The 19,260-nt window shown below is 42.5% G+C and overlaps 1 protein-coding gene and 2 long non-coding RNA genes across 7 annotated transcripts; 1 reads left to right on the forward strand and 2 right to left on the reverse strand.

Moving 5' to 3' along the window:
* Positions 1-82: 82 nt before the first annotated feature.
* Positions 83-5,602, reverse strand: LOC106596268 (tektin-4). 3 transcript variants are annotated; one of them, XR_014379620.1, is made up of 4 exons: positions 2,671-2,807; positions 2,178-2,248; positions 620-1,941; positions 83-445 (listed from the first exon to the last, which is right to left on the reverse strand). XR_014379620.1 is itself a non-coding variant. In XM_045690828.2 (4 exons), the coding sequence occupies exons 1-4, from the start codon at positions 5,600-5,602 to the stop codon at positions 1,889-1,891; spliced, it is 735 nt and encodes a 244-aa protein (XP_045546784.1). In that variant the 3' UTR covers positions 736-1,888. The 3 variants fall into 3 exon arrangements, 1 of the variants encoding a protein (XP_045546784.1); XR_001326632.3 differs by having other exon boundaries at positions 2,603-2,807; XM_045690828.2 differs by lacking the exons at positions 83-445; positions 2,671-2,807 and adding exons at positions 4,855-4,925; positions 5,063-5,602 and having other exon boundaries at positions 736-1,941.
* LOC106564281 (uncharacterized) lies at positions 2,790-7,448 on the forward strand. 3 transcript variants are annotated; one of them, XR_006757892.2, is made up of 5 exons: positions 2,790-2,921; positions 4,353-4,495; positions 4,602-4,654; positions 4,896-4,930; positions 5,099-7,448. It is a non-coding gene; the product is annotated as an uncharacterized LOC106564281 (long non-coding RNA). The 3 variants fall into 3 exon arrangements; XR_014379622.1 differs by having other exon boundaries at positions 5,204-7,448; XR_014379621.1 differs by having other exon boundaries at positions 4,896-7,448.
* A 5,983-nt stretch (positions 7,449-13,431) lies between these two features.
* LOC145859408 (uncharacterized) lies at positions 13,432-16,493 on the reverse strand. Its single transcript, XR_014379623.1, has 4 exons — positions 15,952-16,493; positions 15,527-15,597; positions 13,969-15,290; positions 13,432-13,794 (listed from the first exon to the last, which is right to left on the reverse strand). It is a non-coding gene; the product is annotated as an uncharacterized LOC145859408 (long non-coding RNA).
* Between the last annotated feature and the right edge of the window lie 2,767 nt (positions 16,494-19,260).

The raw sequence follows: 19,260 nt of genomic DNA on the forward strand, positions 1-19,260 counted from the left end.
CTATCTAATTTCCTTCATCTGCACTGATCTGAGGACAAGATAGGTGTGGTATTTCATCAAATGAGAGACTTCAACCAGTAGAGAATGTAAAACACTTTATTGAAAGAAGTTCATTATCCAAGTGTTATAAATAATATATACATTATAAATATTATAATTGTAATATTTTTTTTAAATACAAGTACAATCTGTACTTCAATGCACTGCTATTTCGCAGTATATAAACAGAGGAAGAGAGGTGTGAGTGTAAAAGACAAAGGGAAAGAGGTAAGAACAGAGGAGCAGGGAAGGATTACAGTGCTACTAAACTTAATTACATAAGTGTCTCTAGAGATGTCTCCTAACCAGCCTTGGGCCCCAAGTTGGCCTGAAGGTTATCTTAACAGCGGGTGAGGTGGCGATGATGGGTCTGGGGGTTGGCATCCTCTCCCACATCAAAACATACCTGCAGACAAGAGACAGAATAAAAAAACAAACAAGGCTTAATCATGCTATCACCGTCAGTCATCATAATCATCAGGAGGTAAAATTCTAAAACTCTGGGACTACTACATCTCTATTTCAATGTAAAGCACTCTTTAATAATACTTCCTGTTGACCCAACCAAGTGACCTCTCACCTCTGATCATGCTGTGCCCTCTATGAAGCCAGTTCAGATGAGGGAGGGGTTCACCGACACAGCTGATATAACCTACAGCAGGTATTCCCAAACGAGTACGCCAAATAAAAATGTGATTCACATTTCAATAACACATTTATTTTCGATGAACAAAAGGTTTTATATGTAAAATGGTTAAATAAATAGCAAATGTATTGAATATTATTATATTATTTTGTGCCCTTGTCCTATAAGAGCCCTTTGTCAATTCCCACGAGCCGGGTTGTGACAAACTCACACTCATTCTTATGTTTAATAAATGTATCGTGTAGTGTGTGTGTGGCAGGCTTACAATGATGGCAAAAAACAACATTTGAGAGTGTGCTGACCCTGGTGCTAGAGGGGGTACGCAGCCAGTGGTTGAATGTTTGAAGGGGTACGGGACTAAAAAGTTTGGGAACCACTGATCTAGAGGATTACGGGAGAAGGGGAGAGAGGGATAGAGTGAAGGAGACTGTTATTGAGAAAATAAGTCAGTTAAAGAGACGGTGTTCAACAGGAATCTGTGTGTGGCCTCACCTGGTGTCCACACTAAGTGGCTGCAGAGTACTTTATGTAGACACTCAAGTACAAACAATTTAGCGTAGTTATATAAATAATGAAGTGCCTTACTATTCTCCATGGTTTGTCCTCTTGTCTATTATTTGAAGGTGGAAGGAGCCACAGTTATACACCTGAGCCTGCTTACTGCACAACACAATCCATCAATCAGATCGATAGACAAGTGTGTAGGTGTGGGTTATAGGGTGTCTAAATGTTTTCAAAATGGGTGAGAGCCTGTTTTGTTTTTGTACAGACACCACTCCTACCTAAACATCACCCTCACCTGCGAAGTAGATCAAAGGGAGAGAAACTGTGAATTGAATAACTGCAGTTGACATAGCTCAGTAAATGGAAGAATACACTTATTGCAATGTGAATGGCTCTTAAAAGAGCCTTTGGTTGTGCATAGTGTAGTCTATGGTGTTGCCAGGGAACAGCATCCTCTTCAAGGAAGTAGGATGTGAAGGTCTCCCGCACACAGATTGCCTCCTGTGCTGCATTGTTGGCCCCCATCCTGGCAACATCCTGCAGAGCAGCAGACCTCTCCTCTGGCACATGGTGGAGAGTTGCAGGTCCCCTCCTATTCATCATCATGAAGTTATGCAGGACACAGGTAGCCTTCACAGATGCCTGAAATCCCCCATGAGGCAGTCCCAGATTGCCCTGGTCATCCAACTGTGCAGTGCCCTAAACAGTAACTGTAGGCAATCGTTTTGAAGAAATCTCCAGTTGCAAGGCATCTGTAGGAATATGGAAGATAATGTCATTAGACTTTTACGTCACCTGGTCATTGTGGATTACTAAAGTATAATATATCTTATAACAAACATGATAACATTGGATAGATGCATGTGTAGCATGTGACAACAGCAGGATCATATCAAGGATAGCATCACAATACCACTTGAAGCTTGATGATGACTTGATCATTTGAATCAGCTGGGTAGCACTAAGGCAAAAATAAAAATGTGCACACCTTTGAGACCCCAGGAACAGGACTGGGAACCATTGCTCTTCATCTGCAGACAGGGTTTCACAGTTCTGTATCTGAGGACAGAAAACAGACTTCGTTATACTAAAATTAGACCGCACTGAATATTGTTACTATTATCTCCGTCCTCACTTCTTTCTAGGGAGTGGAACTACACAACAGTACCTGCCCTATCCAGAATAGCCTACTCTACCTTCTTTGACAGTTGGAGCAGCTATCCTTTCACTCACTTCCATGGCTGTTAGCTAGCCACCTACAAATGCATTTGGAGTTTGTTTTACAATGACAATTACATCAGGATAGCTAGCTAATATGAAGTTAGGTAACAGGTGATATTTAATTCAGTTAGGTAACTTGCACTGTAGCTAGTTAGCTAATAATACAAACTGTGATCAAATACTTATACTTACCGCACTAACTATACTATATGTGTGAAGTAAATTGAATGTAGTATGCATATTGGTTATAGTTAGTCTACCAAAAGTTCCCGCATTTCGTACTTCATTCCCCAAAATACAAAGTATACAAGCAGTGGACAACATTTCCGTGCTTTTAGGGCCCATAATGCAGTTCTTCCGACAATGTGCGTGGCTTCAACGTTTGCAGATTTGAAGAAAATGGCGGAAAGTATACTGGCGAAGTCCGACGAGATGCGAATTCATTGCTTTAACTAATTATGACAAATGTTAAGAAAATGTCGAGCAACATAATAAAGTAATTACTTTTCAAGTAAGTTACACATGATTTTGCCAGACAATTTGTTAGCTACGCTATTCTTAGGAACCTCATAGCATATCAATACAGCACTATGTGCCGTTGTAACCGATGTGAAATGGCTAGTTAGTTAGCGGTGGTGCGCGCTAATAGCGTTTCATTCAGTGACGTCACTCGCTCTGAGACCTGAAGTGGTTGTTCCCCTTGCGTTGCAAGGGCCGCGGCTTTAGGGACGGAACCTACACTCGGCATGTTAGCTAGTTAAGTAACCCGTTAGTTGGCTACTAATACATCGAACTTGCCAGTATATTAACTCATTTATATGCTCTCTAACTACCCAACTGTGTGTTCGTAAATGGCGTTTTGCTCTTGAAGCGTTCACAGCGCACACTGGACGCTCACAATGGCAGTCAAGCTACTTAATTTTACTAGCCCTAGCATAGCTGGTTAGGTTGTTTTCATGTTGTCGGCCAACTGTGCTGCTGGCAACAATTGAATTACGCCTTTTTGCCGATGTTTACATGTCACCGGCCATATTCTATGGGTGTTAATTTAGGCGTTCGTAAATTCGTCAGTTATTCTTCGCTCTGGCACAGACGAGTGCTCTGAAATCGGAGTAGAGAGAGTGAATTTACATACGCAACCTACCGACTTGATTATTCATGTAATTCTTAGCGGTATAGTCGTTGAGCGTTCTTAATGGACATTGTTAATGAAGTCGTAAGCGGTCTTGTCATTTGTTTTACTAACAAGCTAGAAAGAAGTTGCATAGTAACAGCATCAACTTCCGAATTGGAAGGATACCTTTCGTTTGCAGTTTCCTAAAATTAACTAATAGTATACACTCATTAAGTATGTAGTATACATTATGTTATGGGTATTCGAACACGGGTATAGTCTTTACCCCCCCAAAGTGTATTTACTTGAATGGGTTCTCCCAGCAGCAATGTGGCCGATTGGAAACAGGGCAGCAACGTTTGTCACCAGAGCGGTTTAGAGCACACTACTAATTTAACTGTTTATAAATGAATGAAATGGAGAATAGATTTAACTATTTACCCATTTAAAAACCAGATCTTCATACAAATTTACTATGATGAATTATTGTCGCACAACCGAACTGCTGCTGCCAACATGCCCACAAGCGAGCCACGCGGTAAACAAGTGTACACAGGCCATAACAAATATCCTTTTCATTTCATGCACTATACACACACAACTATACACATAGTATAAATGACGACGCGACACACAGCTTTTGTTTATTATATCCCATACATAACTGTATTGCAGAAATACAGTTAGACATTTGCTATCTTTGTTTTCTATGTTGAGTGCATGCTGCATAGTTTACGTGGTAACAGTCATTGGTATAATTTAACTATTATCATTCTCAAGTAAATAGTCACAGTTCAAAGTAATGTCTTGTTTGCGTCTATTCCTCAGCAGTGATGGGTGCCGCGGTGTTCTGATAAAGGAGGTCCGACCTGGATCCCAGGGTTAAAATACGGTTCCGGAAGGGCGTTGGGAAATGCCCACCCTCTGCTCACCCCAGTGGAACTATTTTTCCCTTTGACGAGTTTAAAATAGCTAAGTACAGTTATACATTTATATTGTGTACTGTTATTGCTAAAATAATGCTTGTATTTAACGTTATATCATTATTGTCTAAATGTAAAACTTGATGGTTTGCAGACTTGCCTTGGAGCTGGCCACTCCCCTTATAGTCTCCGTGGAACATCCCATCAGTGAGTTGATTTATGTACTTTCTGTTCCTGCACGTTATAGCTTAGTTCCTTTTTAACTTAATACTTTATAGGACAGTCTGTTTTTCAAGTCATTTAGCCCTTGGTATATTTTAAAGCACTTTGGTTTATTTCCTTGTCATAATTTGTATCATCCAAGTTTTGATAAATAAAAACCCTTATTGTTTAATTGTGACACTCACTTGATTTGATTGACAGCCTGACTCAGCGTTCTATTCAACAGAGCCTGGATGCTGCTGATCAACTCCACCTCCTGCGGTATACAAACACAACCATCACCTTATTTTCAGATTGGTTTCTAGTGAAATCACGTCTAGGCAACATTTAGTAATGATACAAGTATTTAGGTGAACTAGAGCAAAGACAAGTCGATGTTATTGTTTTAATCACCTTAAGCAGCTCCTCCTCTACGTGGTCTTTAACCAGGTCGGGCCCCAGCCGCCGTTCCCGACAGGTTAGGTTATCCGTGGCAATGGCGAACGGGATCTCGGTGGCGTCTAGCGACTTCAACAGCCTTCTCTTCTGCTGCAGGAGGAGGTCTGTCTCGGCCACCAGCTTTTCGATGTGCCGCTGCAGCTCCGACTTCCAGAAGTGGATATGCTGCAGTCTCTCGCCCAGGTGCCGCGTCCCCTCAGCTTGGGTGTGCAGAGTCCCGGCCTCGGTCTCCTTATACAGTGTTTTGGAATCATGGCAAATCCTCTCGGCGTTGTTTCGGTCAGTAACGGCCTGGTGAAGGGTAGAGAAGTTATTGATGTGCCATTCCTCCGGGCTGTACTTGGCTGAACGGTACCCCGCCGTCGCCAAGCCGGAGGAGGGATAGAAACCCTCCTTGAATGTGGCCTCTGCGTCTGTAGGCGGGAACGGATCGCCTGCTTGGGCAACTGACCTGCTGTCGAAATTATGTCTGGGCACTAAAACTTCTGAAGACATTTTGTGGCGAATTGGTGGTACCTGATTATAAAAACACTGCGATCCGACACAGGATTGTAGTTAACGGAGTTGCAACAAAACAAGAGCCACACAGGGGAAGTGAAGAATCACTTTTTAGTATTTGCGCTGCGTTGCCAGGTGACCTGTTTCCAAGGAAACACTGTAACTGGACACGCCATAATGCCCCACGGTTCCAAATGAATTATCAGGTAACAACAAATGGTGCATGGAGGAACACACACACACACATTTTTCAAATGTACTCATCTGAAAATAGGCCTATGTTATGTGTGCTAACTAATTTTATATACCCATTTATATGTCCAAAAATGGATGTAGCAACTACGGATTGCCCCTTTAACTGATGAATAATAATTGTTTTAATAATGTCAATGATACGTTTAAGATGGCAGTGGCCCTGTTTTTTTCAGAAACATAAATGCAGACACACACACACACACACACACACACACACACACCAGCATATCCACACCCCTCCAATTCTTCACTTTAAAACCCTTTAGTGAGTCATAGGTCTGTGGTCTATTGATGGGAATCAGTGTCTTCAGGACTGTGTCCCAAATGACACCATGTTCCCTAGATAGTGTACTACTTTTGACCCGTACTTATTGTCATAAATATGGTGTGAGTGGAATTTCCTGTTTCACTGGGCTTTGCCACACAGTAATGATGCAATTACACTGGAACTGTCACAGACGTCGTACTGAACAGACCAAGGCGCAGCGTGAATAGTGCTCATTCTTGATGCTTTTAATTAGAAACACTTTACAAAATAACAAACGACCAACAGTTCCGTCAGGTACAATAACTAAACGGAAAATAACCACCCCCAAAACACACAAAACAACCCCCCTGCCACGCCCTGACCATTCTACTAAGGCAAAATGACCCTTTTCACTGGTCAGGACATGACAGTGACTCCGGGCTGCAGACCGTCGCTGAAGACTCCGGGCTGCAGACCATCGCTGAAGGCCCCGGGCTGAGAGGTGTCGCTGAAGGCCCCGGGCTGAGAGGCGTCGCTGGAGGCTCCGGGCTGAGGAGCGTCGCTGGAGGCTCTGGACTGAGGACCTTTGCTGCAGGCTCCGCGCCATGGCTCATCACTGGAGGCTTTGTGCCATGGCTCATCACTGGAGGCTCCGGGCCATGGGTTATCACTGGAGGCTTCGTGCCATGGATCATCCCTACAGGCTCCGGGCCATGGATCATCACTGGAGGCTTCATGCCATGGATTATCGTTGGAGGCTTCGGACCGTTGATCATTACTGGAGGCTTCCTACGGGGAGCTGGAACCGGTCTCACCAGACTGGGGAGACGCACAGGAGACTTGGTGCGCAGAGCAGGCACAGGGCACACTGGGCCGTGGAGGCGCACCGGAGGTCTGGAGCTCAGGGCTGGCACACCCCGTCCTGGCTGGATGGTCACTGTAGCCCAGCACAGTGCCGGGCTACAGTGCCACGCATGGGGGTTGGTCACTGGTCAGGACGTGACAGGAACTAGTGAGTGACCAATGGGAGTAGTTATTTTCCATCAGGCTTGTCTACTATTCAATCATTTAAGATAGTGTTTTCTCATCTGCCTCACATTTGTGTACATTCTCTCTCTCTCTCTCTCTCTCTCTCTCTCTCCTCTCTCTCTCTCTCTCTCTCTCTCTCTCAATTTTTCAATTCAATTTCAATTTAAGGGCTTTATTGGCATGGGAAACATATGTTAACATTGCCAAAGCAAGTAAAGTAGATAATAAACAAAAGTGAAACAAACATACATTAAACATTACATTCACAAAAGTTCCAAAAGAATAAAGACATTTCAGATGTCCTATTATGTATATATACAGTGTTGTAACAATTATTTGTATTTAAAAAATAAAAAATAATATTTCACCTTTATTTAACCAGGTAGGCCAGTTGAGAACAAGTTCTCATTTACAACTGTGACCTGGCCAAGATAAAGCAAAGCAGTGCGACACAAACAACAACACAGAGTTACACATGGAATAAAACAAACGTACAGTCAGGGTAATGCAGAACGCCACAGGATGTTTTTGTGTTGGTTAAGGGCAGTCAGGTCTGGAGAGAACCAAGGGCTATATCTGTTCCTGGTTCTAAATTTCTTGAATGGGGCATGCTTATTTAAGATGGTGAGGAAGGCATTTAAAAAAAATAACCAGGCATCCTCTACTGACAGGATGAGGTCAATATCCTTCCAGGATACCCGGGCCAGGTGGATTAGAAAGGCTTGCTCGCTGAAGTGTTTTAGGGAGCGTTTGACAGTGTTGAGGGGTGGTCGTTTGACTGCGAACCCATTACGGACGCAGGCAGTGATCGCTGAGATCCTGGTTGAAGACAGCAGAGGTTTATTTAGAGGGCAGGTTGGTCAGGATGATATCTATGAGGGTGCCCCAGTTTAGGTCACCTAACAGTACAAGCTCTGAAGATAAATGGGGTCAATTAATTCACATATGGTGTCTAGGGCACTGCTGGGGGCTGAGGGGGGTCTGTAACAAGCGGCAACATTGAGAGACTTATTTCTGGATGTGCAAATGGGTAAAGTACAAAAGGTATAAAAGTATAAATCAACATATGTGTGTTGTTTTTACAATGGTGTTTGTTTTTCACTCATTGCCCTTTTCTTGTGGCAACAGGTCACAAATCTTGCTGCTGTGATGGCACAATGTGGTATTTCACCCAGTAGATATAGGAGTTTATCAGAATTGGGTTTGTTTTAGAATTCTTTGTGTATCTGTGTAATCCGAGGGAAATATGTGTCTCTAATACGGTCATACACTTGGCAGGAGGTTAGGAAGTGCAGCTCAGTTTCCACCTCATTTTGTGGGCAGTGTGCACATAGCCTGTCTTCTCTTGAAAGCCAGGTCTGCCTACGGCGGCCTTTTTCCATTGCAATGCTATGCCCACTGTGGAAGGACCACCAGAGGGCTGGCTGGGCTCACGGATAGTAGCCCAACAAGGCATGTGAGACAAGGTAACCAGAGGCAATAAAGCACAGCTGACGGTACTAATGAGATATTCTCTTTCCCCTACAAGAGAGAGGATGGAACCAGCAAGAGAGGGAAAGATAAACTATCTCTGGAGAATGGCTACGGAGAGAGAGGTGCTATCCAAGAAGATCCATTAAGACGGTGACGAATATGTGATTGTTGTTATAGTTTGAAGATAATCGTAATGTGATCCTGTGTCATCTAAAGAAGAAGAAGATGTATGTTGTTCCTTTGGAGATTCTCATTGACTGTGTTGGAGTGTTTGTATTGTCAGAAATCCCTCAATAGAGAACTGTGTTCAATCAAGAAAACCTACTCTTGACTCGTTTATTCCACCTTTCTGCTTTAGAGTGACACCAAATGACTTGGTCCGCTCACACCACTGAGTCTGGACATAGTCAAAGCTTTCCTTCATTTTGGGTCAGTCACAGTGGTCAGGTATTTTGCCACTGTGTACTCTCTGTTTAGGGCCAAATATCATTCTAGTTTGAGCAGTTTTTTGTTTGTTAATTCTTTCCAATGTGTCAAGTAATTATATCTTTGTTTTCTCATGATTTGGTTGAGTCTGTTTGTGAACACCCTACCTTCTAACTCTGTCTTGGTGCCTAATTTGACAGCGCTGTTAGATGTGTACACACAGGCAGCGCTGTTGGATGTACTACACACAGGCAGCGCTGTTGGATGTGTACTACACACAGGGAGCGCTGTTGGATGTGTACTACACACAGGGAGCGCTGTTGGATGTGTACTACACACAGGCAGCGCTGTTGGATGTGTACGACACACATCAGGCAGCGCTGTTGGATGTGTACGACACACAGGGAGCGCTGTTGGATGTGTACTACACACAGGCAGCACTGTTGGATGTGTACGACACACATCAGGCAGCGCTGTTGGATGTGTACGACACACATCAGGCAGCGCTGTTGGATGTGTACGACACACAACAGGCAGCGCTGTTGGATGTGTACGACACACATCAGTGAATTCGATAGCTAACCAAACCACAATATAATTTATGGGGAACTGTCCAGCTGTTCTGTAGGATGTTGGATTAAGGAAATGAAAATAAAGCCTTCCGTAAATGTTTAACTGACTAGGTGTCACGGCTGTCGAAAGGAGAAGAGGACCAAAGTGCAGCATGTGTGTCGTTACACATTTTATTTATACTGTGAAACTATGCAATACATAAATACACTGAATGAAAAAACAACAAACCGTGACGCAGAGATGAACACATACACAACTCAAAATTAATCACCCACAAAACCCAGGTGGAAAAACCCCTACTTAAGTATGATCTCCAATTAGAGACAACGAGGACCAGCTGCCGCAAATTGGAGATCCTCCCAAATAAAACCCCAACATAGAAATACAAAATTAGAACCTAAACATAGAAAACATGGAGAGAGAGAAACCCTGTCACGCCCTGACCTACTCTACCATAGAAAATAACATCTTTCTATGATCAGGACGTGACACTAGGATGTGTGAGTTTAGGTTTCTGCCCATTGTAAATGTCAAGGTTGAGGTCAATTCGAATTGAAGTCAGTTAGTTCAAGAAGTAATCTTAAATAATTGAAAAAAGGAAATCTATATTCAATGACTTCTCAATAAATGGAAGAGGAGAAGCTTTTTATTTAAAAAAATGTTATGTTTTAAATTGAAATATAAAATCACTTCCTGAATTGGGTGTCTTAAATTCGAATTAACCCTGGTAAAGATTGACAACCAGATTATAATATCCTCTGGTAAATGGCTAGTAGTGATGGTCACTGGCGTGTGTGTGTGTGTGTGTGTGTGTGTGTGTGGTAGGGATGGTGAATTGGTGTGTGTGGCAACAGCAGGTCCGCTTGCAGCATTCTCTGTAAGCATTTCTTGAAGCACGTGCCACCTACAGTACAGCGGATGACCCACCCAACTATAACTGTCTCGATCAGTCACGCTCTCTCTACTCACGCACACACCACATCCCAAAGTGCCCTGATGGGGAAGAAAGAAGAAAAACATTCTTGCTCTCTCGCTCTCTCCACCACCACCCTACTGCCTCTGATCTGGCGGACTTAGTAAACACAAATACTGTGTAGTAGTAGTAGTTTTTAGTTGTGTATGAATAGGGACATGAAATACATTATATGATAACATGGAAAACACTGTCACGTTTAAATTGTTTTATTTTACCTTTATTTAACCAGGCAAGTTAGTTAAGAACAAATTCTTATTTTCAATGACGGCCTAGGAACAGTGGGTTAACTGCCTTGTTTAGGGGCAGAACGACAGATTTGTACCTTGTCAGCTCGGGGATTCCAAGACGCATCATCTTCATGTGATACGCACCCGCTCAAAACACCGCCGGAAGACACGTGTCGGCGGCATCCAATACTGTTGCAGTATTTAGCGTTTGTTCGTTTTGAAAAATGCAGAAGGAACCTCGTCTGTTGGAGTCATATGCTGCCAGTCGCAGCGGTTTTTGCCGATTTTAATCATCCTATTCCTGGTAAGAGAATGATGTCTTGTATTTTTTTCATGGTTAGTTTTAGTTTTTGTAGTGGACGATAATAATAATAAAAAACCTTGGTTGGGAAAGGGAAAGGTGATACATAGTCAGTTGCACAACTGAATGCATTCAACTGCATTTAACCCCTCCTTAATCGACGTCCACGGCGCCTGGGGAGCAGTTGTTGTTGGGGGTTAACTGCCTTGCTCAAGGGAAGAACGGCAGATTTTTTCAGATTATAGGCCCAGTGCTCTTAACCTCTAGGCTATGTGTCACCCAGTTGTTGGCACTTGTAATGAGCTGTATGCACTTTAAGATTGAGACTAAGTTAGTATTTCTGTTTTCAACATTCTGATCTCTGCATGTTTTGCATGTTCAACAGGCAACATTAGGACAGAGGGACAAATTACCCAGATTGCCCAGGACTAAATAGACGACAACAACAACGTGAGATACTGAAGATAAACCTACTATCTTTTTTAACTTTAAAGTTCACAACGTTATTTGAAATGTCCCAGGGTTCTGGAAGAACAGGACGAGGACTCTCACGGTCGCTGAAGGTAAAACCTAAGGGCGCTGGAGTAAAGCCCTTACTGCTTAGCGGCAGCATCAATCTAGGTGTGGTGCAGGCCATTGAAATCCCATACCCTGAAGGTATGGATTCTGAGGCTGGGAAACATCACAAGGGGGAAGTCTTGAGGAAACATCCTGAGACTCTGACAGTGGATTACAAAAAAGCACTGAGGAACAGAGTCAAAACCAACTATGTTTTCTACACAGCGCACCCCACAGCCTGGCGTAGTGCCCTGCACCAAACCTACTCCGACACTGAAGAGAGAGACATCAACAATGCCGTACAGGTCAAAGTGTATGTGGATGACAGTCACTTAAAGGTTATTACAGTGAATCTTTATCACACCGGTACCGTCGTGGTCCAAGGCTCTCAGACCCAGCTCAACAACTTTCAACAGGACTTTCAGGAACTGAAGGAAAAAGCTGAGCTGAATAGAAGTATTGTCACATACCAAGGAGCATGTTAGAATTGCAAATGTATTGTGTTACATTTGTGGAAAATATAGTGTGTGTTTAGATAAGAAACATCTTAAAAACATAAATTTGTACTTAATTGTATGCACTCATACATGATATAAAATATGTATTTAAAAAAGAGAGAGAGTGTGTGTATGTGTAATACTGCCCTACCAAGTAAAATAACATAACCCCAATTTTCTCCAGAACACAATAGAGGCAGGATACTTGTCCACATGATTAAGCATGTATTTAATGTAGCAAAAATGACATGAACTCCTATCAACCAAATGAACAGTTACTGCCTTTTTGATTGGTTGGGCAGCTACTCACTGGTCCTGTAGGTTGTCTGAGTTGGGATGGTACTGTGTGTATAATACAGCTACTCACTGGTCCTGTAGGTTGTCTGAGTTGGGATGGTACTGTGTGTATAATACAGCTACTCACTGGTCCTGTAGGTTGTCTGAGTTGGGATGGTACTGTGTGTATAATACAGCTACTCACTGGTCCTGTAGGTTGTCTGAGTTGGGATGGTACTGTGTGTATAATACAGCTACTCACTGGTCCTGTAGGTTGTCTGAGTTGGGATGGTACTGTGTGTATAATACAGCTACTCACTGGTCCTGTAGGTTGTCTGAGTTGGGATGGTACTGTGTGTCAGTACTCATGTTGTTGTAGCGACCACACTGGTCATCCAGACTGTAGGCCTGGTACTTATCAGACCAGTCCAGCTCCAGAGTCTGCTTGGCATCTCTGTTACACACACAGTAGGAGACAGTAAGGGGCATAAAGCCAGTGGGAGGGTCTGCACTCAGGGTACAATGGATAGTGGTCGGTGCGAGGGTACTCTCACTCAAACTATGAAAAGGATAAAACGAGGCGGCCTTGATACAAAGTGATAAAATGTGATGAATAAAAAGGAGAATACGTTTGGGCTTCAATGCCTTAACATCAGTGCTGTTTATCACCTGTTAGCACTTTTCATAGGCACTTTTTGCATCTCGGCCTCCTTGGTTTTTCCTTTGCATGCTTTGCGGGTGAGTAGCTACGTATTACAGACAGTAATGGTTGGTTACACATTAACTATGCAACAGACTACAAACATAATTTAACTAGTTAAAAGGCTGATTTGTAATTCATATATATAGAAACAGAATAAAAAAACTGTACACTACACTTCCTATGCATCATGTAAATAGGTTCATCTATCTAATTTCCTTCATCTGCACTGATCTGAGGACAAGATAGGTGTGGTATTTCATCAAATGAGAGACTTCAACCAGTAGAGAATGTAAAACACTTTATTGAAAGAAGTTCATTATCCAAGTGTTATAAATAATATATACATTATAAATATTATAATTGTAATATTTTTTTTAAATACAAGTACAATCTGTACTTCAATGCACTGCTATTTCGCAGTATATAAACAGAGGAAGAGAGGTGTGAGTGTAAAAGACAAAGGGAAAGAGGTAAGAACAGAGGAGCAGGGAAGGATTACAGTGCTACTAAACTTAATTACATAAGTGTCTCTAGAGATGTCTCCTAACCAGCCTTGGGCCCCAAGTTGGCCTGAAGGTTATCTTAACAGCGGGTGAGGTGGCGATGATGGGTCTGGGGGTTGGCATCCTCTCCCACATCAAAACATACCTGCAGACAAGAGACAGAATAAAAAAACAAACAAGGCTTAATCATGCTATCACCGTCAGTCATCATAATCATCAGGAGGTAAAATTCTAAAACTCTGGGACTACTACATCTCTATTTCAATGTAAAGCACTCTTTAATAATACTTCCTGTTGACCCAACCAAGTGACCTCTCACCTCTGATCATGCTGTGCCCTCTATGAAGCCAGTTCAGATGAGGGAGGGGTTCACCGACACAGCTGATATAACCTACAGCAGGTATTCCCAAACGAGTACGCCAAATAAAAATGTGATTCACATTTCAATAACACATTTATTTTCGATGAACAAAAGGTTTTATATGTAAAATGGTTAAATAAATAGCAAATGTATTGAATATTATTATATTATTTTGTGCCCTTGTCCTATAAGAGCCCTTTGTCAATTCCCACGAGCCGGGTTGTGACAAACTCACACTCATTCTTATGTTTAATAAATGTATCGTGTAGTGTGTGTGTGGCAGGCTTACAATGATGGCAAAAAACAACATTTGAGAGTGTGCTGACCCTGGTGCTAGAGGGGGTACGCAGCCAGTGGTTGAATGTTTGAAGGGGTACGGGACTAAAAAGTTTGGGAACCACTGATCTAGAGGATTACGGGAGAAGGGGAGAGAGGGATAGAGTGAAGGAGACTGTTATTGAGAAAATAAGTCAGTTAAAGAGACGGTGTTCAACAGGAATCTGTGTGTGGCCTCACCTGGTGTCCACACTAAGTGGCTGCAGAGTACTTTATGTAGACACTCAAGTACAAACAATTTAGCGTAGTTATATAAATAATGAAGTGCCTTACTATTCTCCATGGTTTGTCCTCTTGTCTATTATTTGAAGGTGGAAGGAGCCACAGTTATACACCTGAGCCTGCTTACTGCACAACACAATCCATCAATCAGATCGATAGACAAGTGTGTAGGTGTGGGTTATAGGGTGTCTAAATGTTTTCAAAATGGGTGAGAGCCTGTTTTGTTTTTGTACAGACACCACTCCTACCTAAACATCACCCTCACCTGCGAAGTAGATCAAAGGGAGAGAAACTGTGAATTGAATAACTGCAGTTGACATAGCTCAGTAAATGGAAGAATACACTTATTGCAATGTGAATGGCTCTTAAAAGAGCCTTTGGTTGTGCATAGTGTAGTCTATGGTGTTGCCAGGGAACAGCATCCTCTTCAAGGAAGTAGGAGGTGAAGGTCTCCCGCACACAGATTGCCTCCTGTGCTGCATTGTTGGCCCCCATCCTGGCAACATCCTGCAGAGCAGCAGACCTCTCCTCTGGCACATGGTGGAGAGTTGCAGGTCCCCTCCTATTCATCATCATGAAGTTATGCAGGACACAGGTAGCCTTCACAGATGCCTGAAATCCCCCATGAGGCAGTCCCAGATTGCCCTGGTCATCCAACTGTGCAGTGCCCTAAACAGTAACTGTAGGCAATCGTTTTGAAGAAATCTCCAGTTGCAAGGCATCTGTAGGAATATGGAAGATAATGTCATTAGACTTTTACGTCACCTGGTCATTGTGGATTACTAAAGTATAATATATCTTATAACAAACATGATAACATTGGATAGATGCATGTGTAGCATGTGACAACAGCAGGATCATATCAAGGATAGCATCACAATACCACTTGAAGCTTGATGATGACTTGATCATTTGAATCAGCTGGGTAGCACTAAGGCAAAAATAAAAATGTGCACACCTTTGAGACCCCAGGAACAGGACTGGGAACCATTGCTCTTCATCTGCAGACAGGGTTTCACAGTTCTGTATCTGAGGACAGAAAACAGACTTCGTTATACTAAAATTAGACCGCACTGAATATTGTTACTATTATCTCCGTCCTCACTTCTTTCTAGGGAGTGGAACTACACAACAGTACCTGCCCTATCCAGAATAGCCTACTCTACCTTCTTTGACAGTTGGAGCAGCTATCCTTTCACTCACTTCCATGGCTGTTAGCTAGCCACCTACAAATGCATTTGGAGTTTGTTTTACAATGACAATTACATCAGGATAGCTAGCTAATATGAAGTTAGGTAACAGGTGATATTTAATTCAGTTAGGTAACTTGCACTGTAGCTAGTTAGCTAATAATACAAACTGTGATCAAATACTTATACTTACCGCACTAACTATACTATATGTGTGAAGTAAATTGAATGTAGTATGCATATTGGTTATAGTTAGTCTACCAAAAGTTCCCGCATTTCGTACTTCATTCCCCAAAATACAAAGTATACAAGCAGTGGACAACATTTCCGTGCTTTTAGGGCCCATAATGCAGTTCTTCCGACAATGTGCGTGGCTTCAACGTTTGCAGATTTGAAGAAAATGGCGGAAAGTATACTGGCGAAGTCCGACGAGATGCGAATTCATTGCTTTAACTAATTATGACAAATGTTAAGAAAATGTCGAGCAACATAATAAAGTAATTACTTTTCAAGTAAGTTACACATGATTTTGCCAGACAATTTGTTAGCTACGCTATTCTTAGGAACCTCATAGCATATCAATACAGCACTATGTGCCGTTGTAACCGATGTGAAATGGCTAGTTAGTTAGCGGTGGTGCGCGCTAATAGCGTTTCATTCAGTGACGTCACTCGCTCTGAGACCTGAAGTGGTTGTTCCCCTTGCGTTGCAAGGGCCGCGGCTTTAGGGACGGAACCTACACTCGGCATGTTAGCTAGTTAAGTAACCCGTTAGTTGGCTACTAATACATCGAACTTGCCAGTATATTAACTCATTTATATGCTCTCTAACTACCCAACTGTGTGTTCGTAAATGGCGTTTTGCTCTTGAAGCGTTCACAGCGCACACTGGACGCTCACAATGGCAGTCAAGCTACTTAATTTTACTAGCCCTAGCATAGCTGGTTAGGTTGTTTTCATGTTGTCGGCCAACTGTGCTGCTGGCAACAATTGAATTACGCCTTTTTGCCGATGTTTACATGTCACCGGCCATATTCTATGGGTGTTAATTTAGGCGTTCGTAAATTCGTCAGTTATTCTTCGCTCTGGCACAGACGAGTGCTCTGAAATCGGAGTAGAGAGAGTGAATTTACATACGCAACCTACCGACTTGATTATTCATGTAATTCTTAGCGGTATAGTCGTTGAGCGTTCTTAATGGACATTGTTAATGAAGTCGTAAGCGGTCTTGTCATTTGTTTTACTAACAAGCTAGAAAGAAGTTGCATAGTAACAGCATCAACTTCCGAATTGGAAGGATACCTTTCGTTTGCAGTTTCCTAAAATTAACTAATAGTATACACTCATTAAGTATGTAGTATACATTATGTTATGGGTATTCGAACACGGGTATAGTCTTTACCCCCCCAAAGTGTATTTACTTGAATGGGTTCTCCCAGCAGCAATGTGGCCGATTGGAAACAGGGCAGCAACGTTTGTCACCAGAGCGGTTTAGAGCACACTACTAATTTAACTGTTTATAAATGAATGAAATGGAGAATAGATTTAACTATTTACCCATTTAAAAACCAGATCTTCATACAAATTTACTATGATGAATTATTGTCGCACAACCGAACTGCTGCTGCCAACATGCCCACAAGCGAGCCACGCGGTAAACAAGTGTACACAGGCCATAACAAATATCCTTTTCATTTCATGCACTATACACACACAACTATACACATAGTATAAATGACGACGCGACACACAGCTTTTGTTTATTATATCCCATACATAACTGTATTGCAGAAATACAGTTAGACATTTGCTATCTTTGTTTTCTATGTTGAGTGCATGCTGCATAGTTTACGTGGTAACAGTCATTGGTATAATTTAACTATTATCATTCTCAAGTAAATAGTCACAGTTCAAAGTAATGTCTTGTTTGCGTCTATTCCTCAGCAGTGATGGGTGCCGCGGTGTTCTGATAAAGGAGGTCCGACCTGGATCCCAGGGTTAAAATACGGTTCCGGAAGGGCGTTGGGAAATGCCCACCCTCTGCTCACCCCAGTGGAACTATTTTTCCCTTTGACGAGTTTAAAATAGCTAAGTACAGTTATACATTTATATTGTGTACTGTTATTGCTAAAATAATGCTTGTATTTAACGTTATATCATTATTGTCTAAATGTAAAACTTGATGGTTTGCAGACTTGCCTTGGAGCTGGCCACTCCCCTTATAGTCTCCGTGGAACATCCCATCAGTGAGTTGATTTATGTACTTTCTGTTCCTGCACGTTATAGCTTAGTTCCTTTTTAACTTAATACTTTATAGGACAGTCTGTTTTTCAAGTCATTTAGCCCTTGGTATATTTTAAAGCACTTTGGTTTATTTCCTTGTCATAATTTGTATCATCCAAGTTTTGATAAATAAAAACCCTTATTGTTTAATTGTGACACTCACTTGATTTGATTGACAGCCTGACTCAGCGTTCTATTCAACAGAGCCTGGATGCTGCTGATCAACTCCACCTCCTGCGGTATACAAACACAACCATCACCTTATTTTCAGATTGGTTTCTAGTGAAATCACGTCTAGGCAACATTTAGTAATGATACAAGTATTTAGGTGAACTAGAGCAAAGACAAGTCGATGTTATTGTTTTAATCACCTTAAGCAGCTCCTCCTCTACGCGGTCTTTAACCAGGTCGGGCCCCAGCCGCCGTTCCCGACAGGTTAGGTTATCCGTGGCAATGGCGAACGGGATCTCGGTGGCGTCCAGCGACTTCAACAGCCTTCTCTTCTGCTGCAGGAGGAGGTCTGTCTCGGCCACCAGCTTTTCGATGTGCCGCTGCAGCTCCGACTTCCAGAAGTGGATATGCTGCAGTCTCTCGCCCAGGTGCCGCGTCCCCTCAGCTTGGGTGTGCAGAGTCCCGGCCTCGGTCTCCTTATACAGTGTTTTGGAATCATGGCAAATCCTCTCGGCGTTGTTTCAGTCTGTAACCACCTGGTGAAGGGTAGAGAAAGGCTTGCCTCCGGGCTGCCATTCCTCTGAACGGTACCCCGCGGTAGCCAAGCCGGATGAGGGATACAAGTGTATGTGGGCGGGAGGCCACTCTAAAAGTGTGCAATGCCACAGATGTCTCAAGTTGAGGGAGCGTGCAATTGGCATGCTGACTGCATGAATGTTCACCAGAGCTGTTGCCAGAGAATTGAATGTTAATTAAAACTGTTGAAATTGTTGCATGTTACGTTTTATATTTTTGTTCAGTATACATTCTCAGGTAACAACAAATGGTGGATGGATGAACACACACACTTTTCTAAAATGTATTCACCTGAAAATAGGCCTCTGTTCTTTTTTCAAACACTAATGGACCAATGTTAGTAAAGTAATGACTGTCTAGTCTGGATTATGTTCTAATAGTCTAACTGAAGATGAGTCATGGTGATAATAGGCTGCTCATGCATGGTTAATGCTCTCTGCTGGCTACTAGGTCTTCTGTCTTCTCACTAACAA

The sequence above is a fragment of the Salmo salar genome, chromosome 12, assembly GCF_965601325.2.
Source record: "Salmo salar chromosome 12, fSalSal1, whole genome shotgun sequence".
NCBI classification, from domain to species: domain Eukaryota; kingdom Metazoa; phylum Chordata; class Actinopteri; order Salmoniformes; family Salmonidae; genus Salmo; species Salmo salar.